Source organism: Chiroxiphia lanceolata, chromosome 20 (assembly GCF_009829145.1).
Source record: "Chiroxiphia lanceolata isolate bChiLan1 chromosome 20, bChiLan1.pri, whole genome shotgun sequence".
Classification (NCBI taxonomy): Eukaryota; Metazoa; Chordata; class Aves; order Passeriformes; family Pipridae; genus Chiroxiphia; species Chiroxiphia lanceolata.
The window spans coordinates 8,016,001-8,033,380 of NC_045656.1; the positions used below are offsets into that span (position 1 = coordinate 8,016,001).

Here is a 17,380-nt window from a genome sequence, read left to right on the forward strand (position 1 = left end):
TCTGGGGGGGAATTACTGGCACTGGGAGTTGCCTTATGGTGGGTGGGAAGGTGCCCTTCACTGGCCCTACTGAAACCTCTTTTTAAATATTAAATGTGACTTAGCAGTGTAACAACTGCCTGATTTAAGTAGAAGTTTTACTGCTGAAAGAGAGGGAGTTCCACTAAAATCTCGGTTGTTTCCTTATTGGTTTGGGGTGGGGAGGGAGGTTTGTTTTACTTTGGGGGGGGGGGGGGGGTGTGAGTTAAAAAAATTCACCCAAACAAGGGGATTGGGCTGTCAACTGGGTCTTAAAAGGTGGATGAAATTATCCATGTCCCCTTCCAGAGAAACTACCCAGGTTGGAAGGACGGTTCCTATCAGTGTCTTCACCTGCTAAGTTTTGTCAGCTACTTATCTTGAAGGGGGAGGCTTGGCCTCATCTGCTCAGTGCACAGTGATTCTGTGCTGCTGCCCTTCATTTTTCCCTGATAACCCTGAATTATGCACTGTCTTGGTCAACTTTTTTGTCCACAGTAGTGCTGCTGTGAAAGTGTTCCTGTTGAATTTCAGCTTTTGGTGTAACTTCACTGAGTGTCTGTGGTAAGTGTTGCACTTAACACAAAGGTAGGCCAAGAAGTTGCTGTTTTCATAGAAAACTGCACATGGTGGCTAAATTTGATGTGGTTATAGCCCTGATAGGATATTTGGGGGTTTAGGAGTGAGGTTTGCTTCCCTGTGTGCTGCACATAGCTGTGCTAGCAGAATTATAAAGAATTATAAAGCTCATCTCTACCAGAGGAGATACCTTCCTTAGTTTAAGTTTTCCTGCAATTTTGCCTTTGATTTTCTGCTTTGTGCAGTTGAGCCACCTGGGCTGGTTGCCCACAGGCACCTTCCTGTGAGATACTAAAAAGTCATGGGCAAAACCCATGGAAATAATTCTGGGCAACCAATTTAGGGTAGCCCTGGTTGAGAAGGGGGCTGGACAAGGTGACCTCCAGCAAGCAGCCATTCCCTGACTCACTCCAACAGGGTGTCATAGCCCTGCCCTCTGTTACACAGTCTCTGAGCAGTTCATAGTCCAGAGGAGATTAAGCACTCAGTAAATTTACATTCCTTATCTTTTCCTGCTGCTGATTTGCTCCATGGTAAAACTGGTTGCTTTATGTTCTCTGGCTCATAAAGGTCCTTCTCAAGTCCATCTGATAAGGGAGCTGTGCTGCCTGGTAACTGCTGCAGACACTGCTCAGGTTTCCCCAGCCCTGCAGGAAGATTTCTTTCCTCAGGTGAGGCTTGGGCTGGGAGTTCCTGAGCTCTGTTTTTGGCTCCCTAGGAATGGCACAGAGCAGCTCATCCTTAGAGCCAGGGTACAAGGAGTGAAGTCCCCAGGTGCTGTCGTGTTACAGCAGTACCTGGGTGAGGTGTGGAGCTGGACTTAGGAATGGATCACTGAGGACACAGGGACACCAGTGCTGGAATTCTGTGTCCTTGCAGAATTCTGTGTTACTGAGGCTGCTGATCCTCAGCTGATGGAGGGATAACAGTCATGGGGGTGAAGAGATGACTGCAGGGACTTCTTTGTTAATAAAGAAAAAACATTGCAATTTATCTTAAATTTTATGTGACTTAGGGAATTTTATAGAAGATACAAGGAAATGTGAATATGAATTTGCATAACATGCATTAATTACACTGAAGTTATTAACAAAAGGCAAAATAAGAGATCAGGCAATATGAACGGTTGATATTAAGGTACTTCTTTTTTGTTCTTACAATGTGGTGGTGCCTCAGAAATCTACTTAGAGACAACTATTCATAACTAAAATAAGAATTTAATAGGTTTTAGCCAGACTCTGTATCACAGAAATGTTAGGGTTGGGTGAAACCTCTGGAGATCACCCAGTCCAACCCCCTGCCAAGGCAGTGTCACCTGGAGCAGGTGACACAGGAATGCATCCAGGTATGAGAACAATCCTAATGCTCCCACAGACTGACAACAGATTCTGATATTATCTTTTAATCCTGCTGCAAGCTGAGCTTTATGACTGGCATTTTGTTTTTTTCTTATTGCTCCAGTTAATTTCTAGCCTGATCTCTCAAAAAGCAAACAAACAAAAAACCAAACAACAACAAAACCCCCCAGCCAAGACTTCAGGGGTTTTGTTTTCTGTGCTTTAAAATAATTACCTATATCCATAAAAAGACAGATAACCCATTATGTGGGGTTTTGGATACATTTGGTGTTTTGCTCTGTTAGCAACTGCCCCATATAGGGCAAGTGAGGGTTAAGGCAGATAAGCACTGGGAATAAATTCCTCAGTATTTCTGCAGCCGTGTCCCACAGTTCCAAAGGCTCTGTTCAAAGGTCCTTGGCTGCCTGGTTTTATGTGTGTGAAATGTTGCTGCATCATCCAAACCAGCCTTGTTTGGAATGTAAGTTTTTAAATTAGATGAGTTTCTGTTAACTATTTTGATACAAAGAGTAAGTGAATGGCTCTAATTCTCACAAGTGTGTGCCTGCAACTGTTTCTCCTTTTTTTTTTTTTTTTTTATGGCTCTTTTTGCTATTTCCCATGGAGGCTGTTTCGAAAGCAGCAGGAATTCAGGTTTGCTCGGTGGCCACTGGATGTCACTGTTCCTCCACAAACGGGTTATTTTCCAACATCACCGCTAGATTTCCTATTTTGCTGCTGTTTGATTGTCAGCAGAGCGTTCCTACAGGCTGTGATCCTACAGAAAGGGATACATCAAGCAGAAGGATACTTCCATTTTAGGAATAAGAGAGCTGGAATGTTCCTTCAAAGGCCTGAGGAGTGTATAGATTGGAGCCTTTAGATGTTATGACGTGGGACTGGCAGTTACAGAAATACTGTCACGTAGATGAATTGAGTCCCCTGGGCTATCAGACAAGTCCTGACAAGGGATTATGTTTAAGAATATTTATATTTTAGATTGGGCACTGGCTGGTGTCCCTAGAGGTACAGGATTCCATCTGGGTAACTAACAAATTAAGCTGCTTAAAATTCATCACTTCAGTGTGGGTTTTACGTAACAGTTGCATGGAAAAAGTGGTCAGGCCTTGCAAAAACACTTGACATTTTCCCAAGTGTGAAAGTACACCTTTAAAAGAAACAATTGTTTCTTAACCACGTGGCTTTTGCTGCCCTACCTGTTGTTTTCAAGAGAATTTTAATACTCCACTCTTGCATGTTGTTATTACAGGCTTCCCTCGCCCCGAGGATGATTTTGAGCTGCTACACCTGAGAGTGGCCACAGATCAATCCTGTAACTAAATTACACACACATGTAAGTGACTTTGAACTTCTATTTACAGCATGCAGAAAACACGATATTAGTCATAAGACTGTTATGTTTTCCAGTATTTGGTCAAAATGGGAACTTTGGTGAACAGAGAATCTGTATTTTAGAAAATGTGCTTGTTTCTGTGGAACACCATGTTCCTCGTGCTTCCTTTTGCCTTCTGTTTAAGCAGGTTCCAGTCATTACTTTTCCTGCCATGAATTACTGTGCTTCCTCATATATAATCTATAACCATAATTATGAATATGATTGATAATATTATTAAATGAAAAATAATGTATTTACTTAAAATTTCACTTAGGAGTTTGACTTCTCTCTTCCCAGACTGAAGGCTTCCACAGAACATGTTTCTCTTGTCAGGAGGAACTCAGCACTCACAGACACATTTTCCTCAGTAAAATAAGTACTGACCAACTGTGGGATTTCTTCTTGCTCCCACACATAAAAGCCTCAAAAAGCAAGAGGATCACATGCTGCTTTAGTAAAATTCACACTGGCAGACAGGTGAAATTAAATTGCTGCTTTTATTCTCCCTGCATGGTGCTCTGTATGGCTTCCTCCTGAGTCCTCACAGCTCTCAGAATTTTGGATTTTGGTGGCCAGATGCTTGTTGAGCATCATCACCAGCTCAGCAGTGACACAACCCCATCACCGACCTCGGATGCTGTCACTGCCAAGGACACATTTGGGCAGATTTTGTGATTTCTTTCTACTTTGCTTCTCCCTTCTCTCAAATGGAAGTGCAAGTGTGCTCATCCCAGTGTTTGTGTGTGTGTGTGTGTGCCCATCCCAGTGTTCCTGAGCTCCCCAGCAGCTCCATGGATCTGTCTGGCTGTGGTGACCTCTCAGCTGGCAGCGATTCCTTTCCCAGCAAATTGCACATTCTCCTCCCTCTGTGTGAGTTATTAAAACCAGATGTGCAGAGAGAACTCTGCTGTGATGCACTTTTGTGGGCTGATTTCATTCCTTGGCTGCAATGGTGGGATGCCTCCAATGAAAGCTGGGGGACAAGCCCAGGAGGATTTAAACCCATTAGTCTGAGCTAAACTCCCGGGCCTGAATCTCTGTTGATATCACAGTAAATTAGATGTAACACAACTAAAGCAAACTGAGCTAAATCAGTGCAAGGCTGGAATGAAAAAGGGGTAAGAGAAACGAGATCTTGTCTTGGATTTATCTGTTTGTTCTTTATAGGCTGTTCTGTGGGTCTTAATGAATCATTAAGAAATCATCATGGAAAGAAGAAGCAGCTTCGTGTTGTTCCTGGATCAGCTTCATTTTGAAACACAGGAATCTGAGAAATAAGCTTATAATCTCATGCAAGACCATGAGGAGGAAAAGGCACCCTGGCATTTAATGGGTGTATTTATAGGAAGGTCATCTCACAGCCTGCATCTGACTCAAAGTCGAAGCCATCTGGGAATGTTTCTATGGGTGACGACCACATTCCAGGAAGCGTCACAGCATCCTGAGTCCTGTGGGATGGGGATTGCTTTAGGCTCTCTTTTGGCTCATGGTGGGTCTGGAAGAAGAAAGCCACAGCCAGAGTTCAGTGTGTCATGATGTGACACCCCTTCTCGATGTTTTAGGACCAGTGGTTAACTAAACTCTTGGGATTTCCCCTGGAACGTGCCCCTGCTGTCAAGGAGTGGATTAGAAGATCTTTTTACCATTTTGTTGGTTAATAAGATTCTCTAGTTGAGCTCTAGACCACATAAATGGCTTTGTAAAGCATCAAGAGTACAGGTGAGAATCCTTGCAGCAGCATCCTCTGGGGAAGGCTGTTGAGGCAGTGGGTGCTGGATGTCATCCCGTGCTGGTGCTGTGGGAAATGATCTTGCTGCCTCCTCGGGGCTGTTCAGAGAGGGAGAGAAAGAACTAAAACATGTGGTGTGGGTTGATGTCCTGTGTCTCTGAGGGGTCCTGTTTTGTGAGTGGTAAGTGAAGCAGTATTGGGGTGTGTGCGTGGTCCCAAGGACAGTCAGTTGTAGGGGTGGCCAGTCCGTGCTCCCAGGAGAAGCCTCTCCCAAGATTTACACACCTTTCGAGAACCAGCCCATTAAGAAATGGGCACAAGAGGCAAATTAAGTAGCCAGTGGCCTGAGGGTTTCTGAACTGGGGCTACTTTGTGCAGTTCCCTGTGCTCGTGAGGAGCAGCTGACTTTGTAGGGTCACATTTACACAGTTTATGTTGCCTTGTAACTGGGGGGTGTGAAGTTGTGTGAGGAGATCTGGCTTCCCACAGGAACAGTTGAGCTCAGCTATTTCCAGGCACTCTTGCTTGTCCTGGGGCTGACTAAGGCAGCCTGTGGCAAACCTCACAACTGCACCACAGGCTCTGGCACTGCCAGGGGCAAATCCACCTCGTCCCCTGAGCTGTGAGAGGGCTGTGGTTGGGAGCCACGAGGCATTGGCTCTATATGTGCAGGCAGGGGTTAAGCATTCTGAATTTGCAATAGCCAGGCAGCTTTCCCATATAAGAGCACTGCACTCATTGGCTCTCTCTTTTACTGAGAAATCTATCTAGTCATTTCCTGTGCAAGCCCTCCTTCACTTTGCAAAAAGCCATACAGTTGAGTAAATAACAGGAATCTGTGACTATTCCTTGGATTCTCTCATGGACCATCACCAGCCAGGAGTTCAATGCTGTGCCATTAGCAGACTGCTAATGTGAACATGGTCTTCTCTGCAGAAGAGGAGGACTCTCACCCATGGATGTAAATAATTTTGGCTCTGCTTTCATGCTTATTAACACTTGTTGGTATTGGACTTGGTTTCTACTGAGAGATCATTTACCCTCTGAAGGCTCTGTTGAGACTCCTTGTCAGATCTGTTCTTGGGTGGAGCTTGCAACAACTTGGGGTAAGTGCTGTGCTCTTCCCGTTCTGACAGCAGGGCTTGGTGCTGCACTTCTCAGAACGGCTTGGTGGGGTCTCAGAAAGAAAGAACTCAGTTCTTGAGTGGAGAAGTGGAAGCTGAGCTGGCAAGCAGAGAGTCCTCCCTGTGTTTCCCAGGGAGGCACCAAGTGGGTGTAGGGTCCTTTTTACAGGACCATTTTGCTCTTGCTTTTAAACCAGCCGGTCTGTCTGTGCAAGACTGACAATAAATAACTCTCCCGAGCGCTGCGGAGAGATGGAAACTGCAGCTGAGAAATGATTTGGGGGAAAGGAAGACAGAAAAGCACAAGCAAAGTATTATGGAAGTACAAATAGCCCTCTGAAGGATCAGCAAACATACCAGTAAGTGTTCTGGGGAAGGAAGTGAGTCTGAAACAGCATTATGGGGTGTTTGCCTGTGAGTGCAGAGGAATGTTTGTCATTAGAGCGCAGACTAAACTGAATGTCTGAATTATCATAAACGTTTGTCTTCAAATGAACCCTTGGATTTCTTGCTGTGAGCCGCATAAAGATGCTTTGTGGCTGTTTTCTGCCTAAGAACTGTGTTTTTGCACACCCTGATCTAAGCCAAATTGCTCATGCTGTGTCCATTTACCTCTTTGCTGGTACAGGCTATGGAGTCTGGCTGTAGTCCCAGCAAGGGAGATTTCTCCTCAGAGAAAACCTGTTAACCATTTGGAGGGAGTGCATGGGAAGGAGACAGAGTTATTAACAAAAGCTCTGCTGCAGGTTGGTAATTGTGGATATTTAATTGCAAACTGTGTGAATCTGCAGTCACACTGACTTCAGACAGTGTGTCTTGGGTGTGGTCTGAAATATATCCGGATATATGTGAAGAGATGTTTTAAAAGAGTCAGAAAGGAGTTCAGGATGTATTAGATGAGAGAAGGGGGCTGGCTGGGTGCTCTGCTGAGAGTGATGCTCTCTGTGCAGCGGGTTTGGGTCAAGCTGTGCTCTGTGCAGGCTCCCAGGGCTGAGAGTGTCCCCAGGGCAGCTGGGCAGTGTGTTTGCCTGTGCCGTGGAGCTGGGAGTTCAGAGCCTGTGCTCTCATGGAGAGCCATCAGCTCCAAATATTGGGGGAGACCCCGCTCATTTTGCTCCAGGATGAAATGTCAGAATGCATGGGGGAAATACAATTTGTGCACGTGTTTTCCCTGTATAAATAGTGTCATGCTCCTCAATGGGGAGCATGAACAAACTTATCACTGTTCCAAAGAAGGCCTACAGTGAACCTTATCATTTTGGCCACTTGGTGACCAGCCTGTGTTGGTTGCACTGAGACAAGAACAATGATCATAGTCTCCTAAAGAGCCACTTTCCTTGCCTTTTATGTAAGGGACCTGTGCTGCTGCCAACAGGTGAGGTCATCTCACCAAGGGGGTTCAGATGTGCTGCAGACAAGTTTGCAGCCTGTATTTCATGAGCTGCTTTTGAACTTCTCCAGTGGAACTCTGTTCAAGACCCTGATCCTTTATTCAAATACTGCTACTGTGCAGAGTCTTACTGAATCTCCCTCTCAAGGGACCCACAGTCAACTGTAGAACACTGGACCTGGGCACTTGCTTTCCTCTGTGTCACACTGAACACATTCTGGGTTTGTGATCAAACTGTTAATAATTCTCCCCCTTCCTCACAGGTTTAGTCCCCCAGCAGGGAACATCTTTGTTGACCTGCAAGACCATCTCTCCTAGAAATGGATAACTTCACCAATGGGCAGCCGGGGCCGGGTCAGAGGAACAGGTTCATAGGATTGCTAGAAACTGATGACAGTGTCCAGGAAGATAAACCTGCACCCAGTAAAAAGGAAGAAAGATCTGGACCTGGAAAGAAAGGAGAGCCACGACCCTTGGAGACACCTTACCAGAAGGAGAGCAGTGATTTTGCTCCTAAAATCAAGGTTAATCTGAATTATCGGCCAGGACTCGTCAGCAAGTGAGTAACTGTTGGGTGTTTGATGGGGGTGATCCCTACTGATCCCTGCCCTGTATAGGGGCCTATAGACTTTACCAAGTGTATAGTAAAAGTGGCAATGTAGGAATATTGCAGGCATCTGGTAGGAGGGCATTAAAAGCAGAAAGGGGATCTATTAGGCCTCTGCTGCTGCCCCTGGAAGGTGCCCATGTGTTGGGGTGTATTTTGGGTAAATCTGAGCTAACACAAATAAGCCACGTTGGGTGTCAGAGCAGCTTCTCATGGAGCTCTGTCCAGCTGAGCTGTTCTTGCCAGGGAGGGATGTAAACCAGCTCACAGAGTGCTTCCACCATGTGATGGGCCTGACTCTGGTCCTGCAGCTATCTTGGGCTTCTCTTTGTGCTCTGGATGCACGCCAGGGTTGCACATCAGACTGGATCTGGGAAGAGCTCCAACTGATGGAAAGAGCAGCCACTTAAGAGAATTCTGGGAAATAACAGTCTCTATTTTTCCCTCGACTCAAAAATAAAATACTTGTTTTTTTTTTTTTTCTGACAAACTTTCCTCCCTCCCTCCTTTCTTACGCTGTCCCACTAGGACTCAGGGCACACTGCTCTCCAGAACTTCCTAACACTTGGCACTTTTCCTACAGCCCAAAGGACCCAAATCGCTTCGACAGGGACCGTCTGTTCAGCGCAGTCACCAGGGGCACCCCCGAGGCACTGGATGGTTTGTTCGAGTACTTAAGGAGAACCTCCAAATTTCTCACGGATTCTGAATACACAGGTAGATTCCTGCTCAGTATTCCATGAACAGGCTTAGCAGGGGAATCTACTCATGGTTATTTGCTTTGCCCAGCCTTCTGTCCTTTCTTTTATTTTCTAATGTTCACCTGAGGATGGAGAAGGCCATTAATTAAATATATACTAAGGTTTTTGCCTCTAGTGCAGACTAAAAATACTGATAAAAACCTTTAAAATAATGATTGTCTTTGGTCCTACAGAGCAATTTAAGTTCTGAATCAAGTAATACAGCTGTGTGCAAAGTACACACACAACCCATTCAATACTTTCTTTCTACCAGATGCAAAGACTGGGAAGACCTGCTTAATGAAAGCCCTGTTGAACTTAAAAAATGGAAAGAATGACACAATAGCAGTCTTGCTACAAATAGACCAAAAGACACGGAATCCCAGGCCCCTTGTCAATGTGTCGTGCTCTGACTGCTACTACAGAGGTAAGGTTTCTGTCGTGGTGCTGTGGCAGAGCAGCTTCCCCATTAGACAGGTGAGATGTGCAGGCACAAGGAAAAGGAGGGGAACTGGAGCTTATTCAGCACTGCAGATCCAGAGTTATGGTGCAGTTACAGCAACAGCCTACTCACCTTTTGTTTTCTGATTCTGCTGCTGCATCTTCTTCGGCCTTGAATTATACCCTGCTGCCAACTTCGTTCTTGGTCTGTGAAACAGAAATGGCACATGTTTAATAACCCAAGAAATGAGAGGATTTGCTTGGGAAAGCATAAAAAGCAATTCTAAAAATGAGAAAGAAATAATATGTCATTTTTTAAATGAGTTCTGCTGTTTGGGTTGTGCTTTCAATAGCAAATGTGCAGCACAGTCATGTACACGTATGGTTGTCTTAATCCTCTCGTGGCTGCTTGGGATCTCAGTGCCAGGCACTTCAACACAAGACCAGATAATTGCCTGGTCTTGTGTTGAATTTTGGATAGTTTTGAGGCTTTTCTTCTGTCTCAGAGCCTGCAATATTCCAAGGGCTGTTGTTGGAAGTCCTGAGCTGCCCCCCAGCCCTGCCCAGCTCTGGGGTGCAGTTGCTGTGCAGAACATGCAGCTTTTGCTCAAGTCCTGTCCTGTCCCCTCTGAGAGGGGCATGGGGTGACAGGTTTTGCTGTTTCCTCAGGCCAGACAGCACTGCACATTGCCATAGAGAAAAGGAGCCTCCCTTTAGTGAAGCTGCTGGTAGAGAATGGAGCTGATGTCCATACCAGAGCCTACGGGGAATTCTTCAGGAAGAAGAAAGAAGGAGTTTACTTTTATTTTGGTGAGTCAGTGTGCAACATGTTCCTTCCCTTTCTTTATTGCCATACTATATGTGACATCACTAATTCTAGTTGCCCATCTGTGCATGAGTTGCCATCTCCAGTGTCCTTTAATCAAGGCCTTGACTTACTTGAATGGTAGGATCATTTCACATCTGGGGTGTCCAATTAGTATTTGCCATCATCTTTGGTTTTGTGTATTTAGTCCCACCTGAGGGGTTTCAGATAGAGACCAATACTTGGTTAGGTCAGCCAAATTAGAGGTCTGGGAAAGTGTTTCAGCTGCCCCCAGAAAAAAAGAGTGTTTACTGCAAACCACTTTCTGAATCTAGAGACACTGAGAAAGAACTTGTTCTGTGTTCCAGTGATAAAACTCTAGGCTCAATATGTTTTCCTAGAATTGCTTTTTTTCAAAATTTAATTCTTTTTTGCCCCTTTCTGCTTTGTCTCCAAATACTGTGTCCTGATCTCTTCAGGTGAACTTCCCCTCTCCTTGGCTGCTTGTACCAACCAGCTTGACGTGGTGGACTATCTCCTAAACAATCCCCACCAGAAAGCCAGGCTCCAGGAGCAGGATACACAGGGCAACACAGTCCTCCATGCCCTGGTGATGATTGCAGATGACACTGAGGAGAACACCAAGTTTGTGAGCACAACGTATGTTGAGATCCTGAAGGCAGGTGTGAAGCTTGACCCAACGTGTAAACTGGAGGAGATAGTGAATTATGATGGATTAAATCCTCTGCAGCTCGCTGCCAAGACAGGCAAAGTGGAGGTAAAGACGACCAGAGGGAATCCCTGGGGTTGATGAGGAACAAGGGAGAGTGTAACGTACACCCTCAGTGCAGCAGTGGGGTTTGAGGGAGGAGCATCTTGCACCCAACCCGTGGTAACGCTGCTGACAGGGGTCAAGGAGGTCACCTCCAGGTCACTCAGTGTCCTGCTGAGCCTCAGTTGACTACTGCTCTCTGTCCCACCCAGGACAGCTGGTTCTGGACTGAATCTGGTTCTACTCCTGGGAGAGCAGATACAAGATGTAGTTCGTTGCCTGCTTTTAGCCAAATCCTGGTGTCTGGTGTGTCCAGGCTTGTAGGGCACAAATCCAGGTGTGCTGCGGGGGAAGGTGGTTTGGGTACAGCTCTGTCCTTCTGCACCTTCATCACATGCATGTTTTCCTGTGCCCCTTGGTTTCTCTTCAGATCTTCAGGCACATCATCCAGAGGGAGATCAAGGACCCCGTGTACCGGCACCTGTCCCGCAAGTTCACGGAGTGGACCTACGGCCCCATCCACGTGTCCCTCTATGACCTGTCCTCCTTGGACAGCTTCGAGGAGAACTCTGTGCTGGAGATCCTGGCCTACAGCAGTGACACCCCGGTGAGGGCTTTGCTGGAAGTCACACAGCAGCACCTTCATGCTGTCCTTCGACGGTGTTGCTGTGTAATTGTGCAAATCACTTCGAGTTAATGATGATAATTATCTGATGATAATTTTTCTGAGAAAGAAATGCATGATGGGAAGGTTTGCAGATTTTATTATTTAGAGTCTGCTTGGCCTGCCTCTGATCGCCTATAATGTGAGAGAAATTTTTGGTCCTTTGGTTATCCTAAGTCTGGGTGTGTCCAAATACCTTGATAAAGCCAAGCCAAGTATCTTCTTATGGGATGGTTGATTTCTTTCATACTGCAAGGCCTGACTGAATAAACCCTTAGTGATTCCCCAGCTGGAGCCACTGAGCTCCAACACTGAAAAAGACAATCCTCTGCTGAGTTTTCACAGCTGTTGACACACAGGTCCTTTTTTGCTGTTTGTTTCCCCATAGAACCGGTACAAGATGGTGGTTTTGGAGCCACTGAACAAACTGCTTCAGCAAAAATGGGAAACATTTGCTTCCAAGAGATTCTACTTCAGTTTTGTCTCGTACTTGTCATTCATGATCATCTTTACAGCCATCGCCTACTATCAGCCCTTACGGGTAAAGGTGGGTCCAGTCTTTTATCTGGAAAGGCCTGGATGGATGGAGCAGAGTTTAAAAGGCTGTGTGTGGCTATCATCACTGCCTCTGCCTGTATTCACAAGTTTGGGTGGTTTTGTTTTTATCTTGCAGCCTTCATTTCCAGTGGAATTCACAGCTGGAGGCTTCCTGTGGGTCTCTGGACTGATCATTATCTTGTTAGGAGGCATTTATCTGATCTTCGCTCAGGTATGGGGGTCTCTGGTCTAGTTTCATTGTAAGAAAGCAAAAAAAAGAAAATGGGAACTGTCACTGACATGGAGGCAGCAGATTCAGTTCTCCTCACATCTGGATGTGCAGGAGTGGATGACAGGAGGGAATTCTGCTCTGGGAATGCAGTGTCAGTGGGATCTAGCAGTGACAGGGGTGGCACAAGCCAGGTTGCTGGGCAAGAGGAATCATGGTTTCACAACAGCAAATAATTCTGAGAGACTTCTATGATTTATGGTATTAAAATACATCTTTGGCATTTAATGCAGTCTATTAATAAGGACATGGGGCTGAGCCATGATTCAGCCCTTGTTTATCCTTGCCCTTTATAAGTAAGGCCTTTTTTCATCTTAGAAGTATGACTAACTGAAACTTGGGATCTTGGAGATGAAACCATGAAGAGGAGCTCATGGAGCAAAGCTTTCCCCCGAGCCATAGGCTGTGTGTGATCACTCTCTAACCAGCCCTGGTTTTGATGAATGGCTCCCATTGATTTTTCTCTCCCAGAGTCTGTACTTGAGGAGGAGACGCCAGTCCCTGAAGACCATGTGCTCTGACAGCTGCATCGAGATCCTGATGTATGTCCCTGCAGGGGTTTTGCACAGTGAAAGTTTGGTGGAATTGGTTCTCTGCTGTGTGTCTCTAACGTTGCTTGAGAGGTCGTGAGCAGGAAACATTGATCCTCTGCCACTGTCTCTTCCCATCCCTGCTCACTTCTACCTCTTGTCCTAACCCTTTGTTGTGACGGACTTTCCTGGGCAGGCTCTGTCTGTGAAGGTCAGACCCTCAATTATTCCACAGTTAGAGAACATATATTTGTCAGAAAAAGAGCTCAAGTTCTCAATCACACTGTCACTGTGGTTCAGAATTAGTTGAAAGGAAAAGAACTTCCGAGTTTTCTGAGGAGGAATGTGCATCAATGTATGTGTGTGCCTGGATGTGGGCCTGTGTTCTAAGTGTTACCTTTTTTTTCCCATTTAATATCAGTTATGGGAGTTACATCAAGCAGTTCAGAGTTTCCACACTGTGAGATTAACCAGTTTATAACAAAACTGCAGCAATTTGTAGGTCTGGAACTAGATGGTCCTTAAAGTCCCTTCCAACCCAAACTATTCTCTGATTCTATATAAACTCTGTCTGATTATCTGCCATTTGTATGCTCCTTGTAGCCTCCTAAAATTTGCTTTTCATTGAAAAACAGAACAGATCTGCAATGGGAAGAGATCAGATCTGTTGAGGTGAGTCACTGTGTCATTCTGCTTTTCTCCAGCTTCATCCAGGCGTTCTCATTGCTGCTGTCAGCAGTCCTGTATGGTGCCAGCTCAGAAAACTATGTGGCAGTGATGGTGTTCTCCCTGCTTTTGGGGTGGGTGAACACTCTCTATTACACCCGGGGCTTCCAGCGCACTGGGATCTACAGTGTCATGATACAGAAGGTCAGTGCCTGGGGGGAAAACCTCTGCATGAAAAGATTTTGGGTGTGAGCAACTAATAGGAGTCCTGTGATTGCTTTCCTTCTCTCAGCACCATGAAAACCATAAATGGAATTGATGTCCTGACTATGGAAGTACAGATATTGCAGGAGATTAGATCAGTGTCTTCAAGTACAACTGCAGGAAGCCACTGGTCTACTCTCATTGAATAGAGCAGGTGACAGCAGCTGACACTGTTTGTCACAAAACAACTCAAAACTAGCAGGGAAAACTGATGTGAGTTCCCTGGAACTGTTAGACTTGGCCTGGGAAGTGTTTCCAAGTCTATAGGGGAGTCAGGGACTAGAAAGGCAAAGCAGAGGTGAAATGAAGTGCCAGGGAAGAATTCTGATCCCTGCTTGTGCAAACCCAATGGAGATGGGAAAGAGAGGGATGTGTGTGTTGCAACTATTTGGAGACAGCCTTACTGGGGAACTGATGGGATATTGATTTGTTTCAAAGAACCTCTTCATATAAACATAACAATAAATAAGTCCTTATAATACTGTCAGATTAAGCTACCAATGATGTTACTTAACTGAGGAATTACTTTAACATGTATGAGTAGTTTCTTAAACTGGATAGAAGCACTTTCCAACTTGCTCTCAGTATTGTTCCTGGGGGTTGGTTATGGTGTGTGAGAAGAGGGGATCATCCTGGTGATTTCATGCAAGATAAAGAGCAGCCCTTCCTCCTGATTTGTGTTTCAGACCATCATGAGGGATCTGCTGCGTTTCCTCTTGGTTTACATGATCTTCCTCTTCGGCTTTGCCGCAGGTGAGCCCTCGCTCAGCGTTACGGTGTGGGCTGGGCTGCGAGAAGTGGGTTTTTCTGAGGAGAACCTGAATTCTGTTTTTCTCACAGCTCTGGTCACTCTGATGGGCGACGCTCCCTCGGTCTCCCAGAACAAGTCCCTGGCTCACCTGGAGGGCACTGGGAGCCACGCCATGTACGGGGGGCTGCTCAGCGTCTCCCTGGAGCTCTTCAAGATCACCATCGGGATGGGAGACCTGGATTTCCACGAACATGCCAGATTCAGATATTTTGTCATGCTCCTGCTGCTGCTCTTTGTGATCCTCACTTACATCCTTCTGCTCAACATGCTGATCGCCCTCATGAGCGAGACAGTCACAGACATTTCTGGTTACAGCAAGAGCGTCTGGAAGCTGCAGGTGAGGCCCCAAGTTCTGCTCAAGTCCCATAAAATCAGAGATGGCAGTGCCTGTCTTTTTGTCCTAAACCTTTATATAAGTCTTTTATATAAATTTGTCACTCTGGTGGTACATCCTGTCGTCATTTTTAGATGTATTTACAACTCTTGCTCTTTGCATGATCCACGTGCACAAGGAACTTGAGAGAGTAACTGGCTGGTACCATTAAGTGAAGGAGCACTTTGGGATTGGGTTCCAAAGTGATTCTCTAAATCAAAGTAGTTGCTGATTGGGGGAGATTTAATTGAAAAGAAGGGCTGGGCTCTGTAAATGCCCTGATTTCTCTCTGACATGGATTTCTTCTTCCAGAGGGCTATTGCTATTCTAGAAATAGAGAAGGCCTGGCTGTGGCGCCAGGGTGGGAAGAGGAGATCTGGCTGCTTCATGTCAGTGGGGCTCAATAAGAAAGATGAGAGGTGGTGTTTCAGGTAAGACAGATATCTCCTTTACACTCCAGCCTAGCAGTGGGATCCCATGATTCACAGCCTGGTAACCCTGAACAGCCACAGAGAATTTCAGCACTGACTCAGCAGTGACTCAACCACATATTCCTGGGTACATGCAAATTGGTTGGTGATTGCCAGCCTGGAAGTTTGAGAGCTAAAATGAGCTGCCAGCATTGTCACCTTTGTATTAAGAATCTGAACTGGAGGAACTGCAGTATTTTAAAACAAACAACCTACAACATGCAGTGAGAGAAGATGTTTTACTTCATGGAGCTTAGGCTACAGAAGATCTACTCAAAGAAAAGCTCTGTAAGGTGCTGCTGCAGCCAAACCATCAGGATTGTATTGGCAGGATGAGCTGGGTTGGGATGCTGGGTTGGAACTGTGAGATCTGGGTTGAAATGCTGTGCTCCATGCATCAGTGTCTGTTGCATTTTGTCTTTCCAGAGTAGAGGAAATTAAATGGACAGATTGGGCAAAGGATGTGGGAGTTCTGAAGGAAGACCCTGGAAACACCAGTGATTCAGAAATAAATCCAGAAGGTAAATTAAACTATGAAGAAAGGTCTTCAGTATCCTTTTAGCTTCCTGCTCAGCAACTACTCTTGGCAAGTTATTATGTCTTTGTTAATAGAGATTTTAGACTGGCCAACTGGCTTATAAAATTGCTTTCTCACAGTACCACTTGTGAGCTGAGAAAATAAAGATTTAGTGTAGGTATGGATCTGGTCAGTGCTTGGGAACAAACAGTGAGAATAAAGGAGATGCCATTCCTATTTACCTCTGGTAGAAATGGGCAGGAAACACTGCTTTTTTTACAGAAGTGGTAAAATTTAGGCCCACTCATACTGCAAGTGTTAAAATCACAGGGCTTTTAGAACATGAGTCTGGGCATTAACACTGACAACTCAGTCAAATTCTGCCTGAGATCATTCTGAGAATGAAACTCTGTGTCAAACAGAGAACTGTTACTTTCTCTGGAAGTATTTTGTTCAGCCTGGCAGAGCTTGGATTTGAACACAACCTCCTGCCCTTACAATGTGGGTTCTTCCTAGATGCCAGTTTTCTAGGACTGGGGAGGTTGCAGTGCTTAAAACATTATCTGGTGTGTGCTGGGTGTTCCCTAAACCTTCACCCTTCTAAACTGGGTCCCTTTGTCAGCTTCCTGCTGATGAAGGGCCGTTCCTGTGTCTCCTGCTGCAGAGACAAGATCGTGGAAACGGGAACCACAGAAACCTCCAAGATCAGCTGCCTCAGAGGAACAGTCACTCCTGCAGCCCCAGCCATCAGCAACAGAGATGATGCCTTTGCAGGGACAAAACAGAGATCTTTGACAGGTTTTCTGAGTTGCAACCTTGCTCCCATCTCCAAAGGAGTAGTTCTTCCTATAGCAGCTGGAAGAATTGAAGGCATTATCAGTATTAAAGTGCATTTTGTCGAGGACTGTGGTTCAGCCTGTGGCTTTAAATACTTTTATGCACTTTAATCATTAATTTCCTTTGAAGAAACTATTTTTACTCAACTTTCTCTGCCTGACACTTTCTTACTGCTATGTCTAAAGATACAAGAGCAAGAGCGAGCTCCTGGGGCAGTGGGGAGTGGTCTCTGGGAAGGCAGTGCTCCCTGAGCTGGAGCTCAGGAATAATGCTGATGCAGTGACCTAGAAAAGAGTGGGTCGACTTATTCTTTTGTCACAAGAGACTGAACTGAAGTGCTTTGGAGTAAAAAATGTCATAGAGTCATAAAAAGTTGCTCAGGGTGGAGTTGGCTTCTGTGCAAAGCGCTGCTGGTGTGAGGCACGAGCGGACAAATACTCAGTGTGCAGTCAGCAAGAGCTGCTCTGAGTGTCTGTGGCAGCAC

General features: G+C 45.6%; 1 protein-coding gene across 6 annotated transcripts; it reads left to right on the top strand.

Annotated features, from left to right (window-relative positions):
* Positions 1 to 3,204: 3,204 nt before the first annotated feature.
* Positions 3,205 to 17,268, top strand: LOC116796904 (transient receptor potential cation channel subfamily V member 2-like). Of its 6 annotated transcripts, none has more exons than XM_032707904.1 (20): positions 3,205 to 3,288; positions 3,628 to 3,807; positions 4,498 to 6,165; positions 6,381 to 6,542; positions 6,812 to 6,929; positions 7,837 to 8,132; positions 8,764 to 8,897; positions 9,195 to 9,347; positions 10,031 to 10,171; positions 10,646 to 10,944; positions 11,369 to 11,545; positions 11,991 to 12,149; positions 12,276 to 12,371; positions 12,900 to 12,970; positions 13,663 to 13,828; positions 14,575 to 14,641; positions 14,729 to 15,036; positions 15,385 to 15,503; positions 15,969 to 16,063; positions 16,724 to 17,268. In XM_032707904.1, exons 6-20 carry the CDS (start codon positions 7,894 to 7,896, stop codon positions 16,852 to 16,854), a joined length of 2,355 nt encoding a protein of 784 aa, XP_032563795.1. In that variant the 5' UTR covers positions 3,205 to 3,288; positions 3,628 to 3,807; positions 4,498 to 6,165; positions 6,381 to 6,542; positions 6,812 to 6,929; positions 7,837 to 7,893; the 3' UTR covers positions 16,855 to 17,268. The 6 variants fall into 6 exon arrangements, with proteins under 6 accessions (XP_032563795.1, XP_032563796.1, XP_032563797.1 ...); XM_032707905.1 differs by having other exon boundaries at positions 4,498 to 5,240; positions 5,996 to 6,542; XM_032707906.1 differs by having other exon boundaries at positions 4,498 to 5,049; positions 5,996 to 6,542.
* Positions 17,269 to 17,380: the final 112 nt, after the last annotated feature.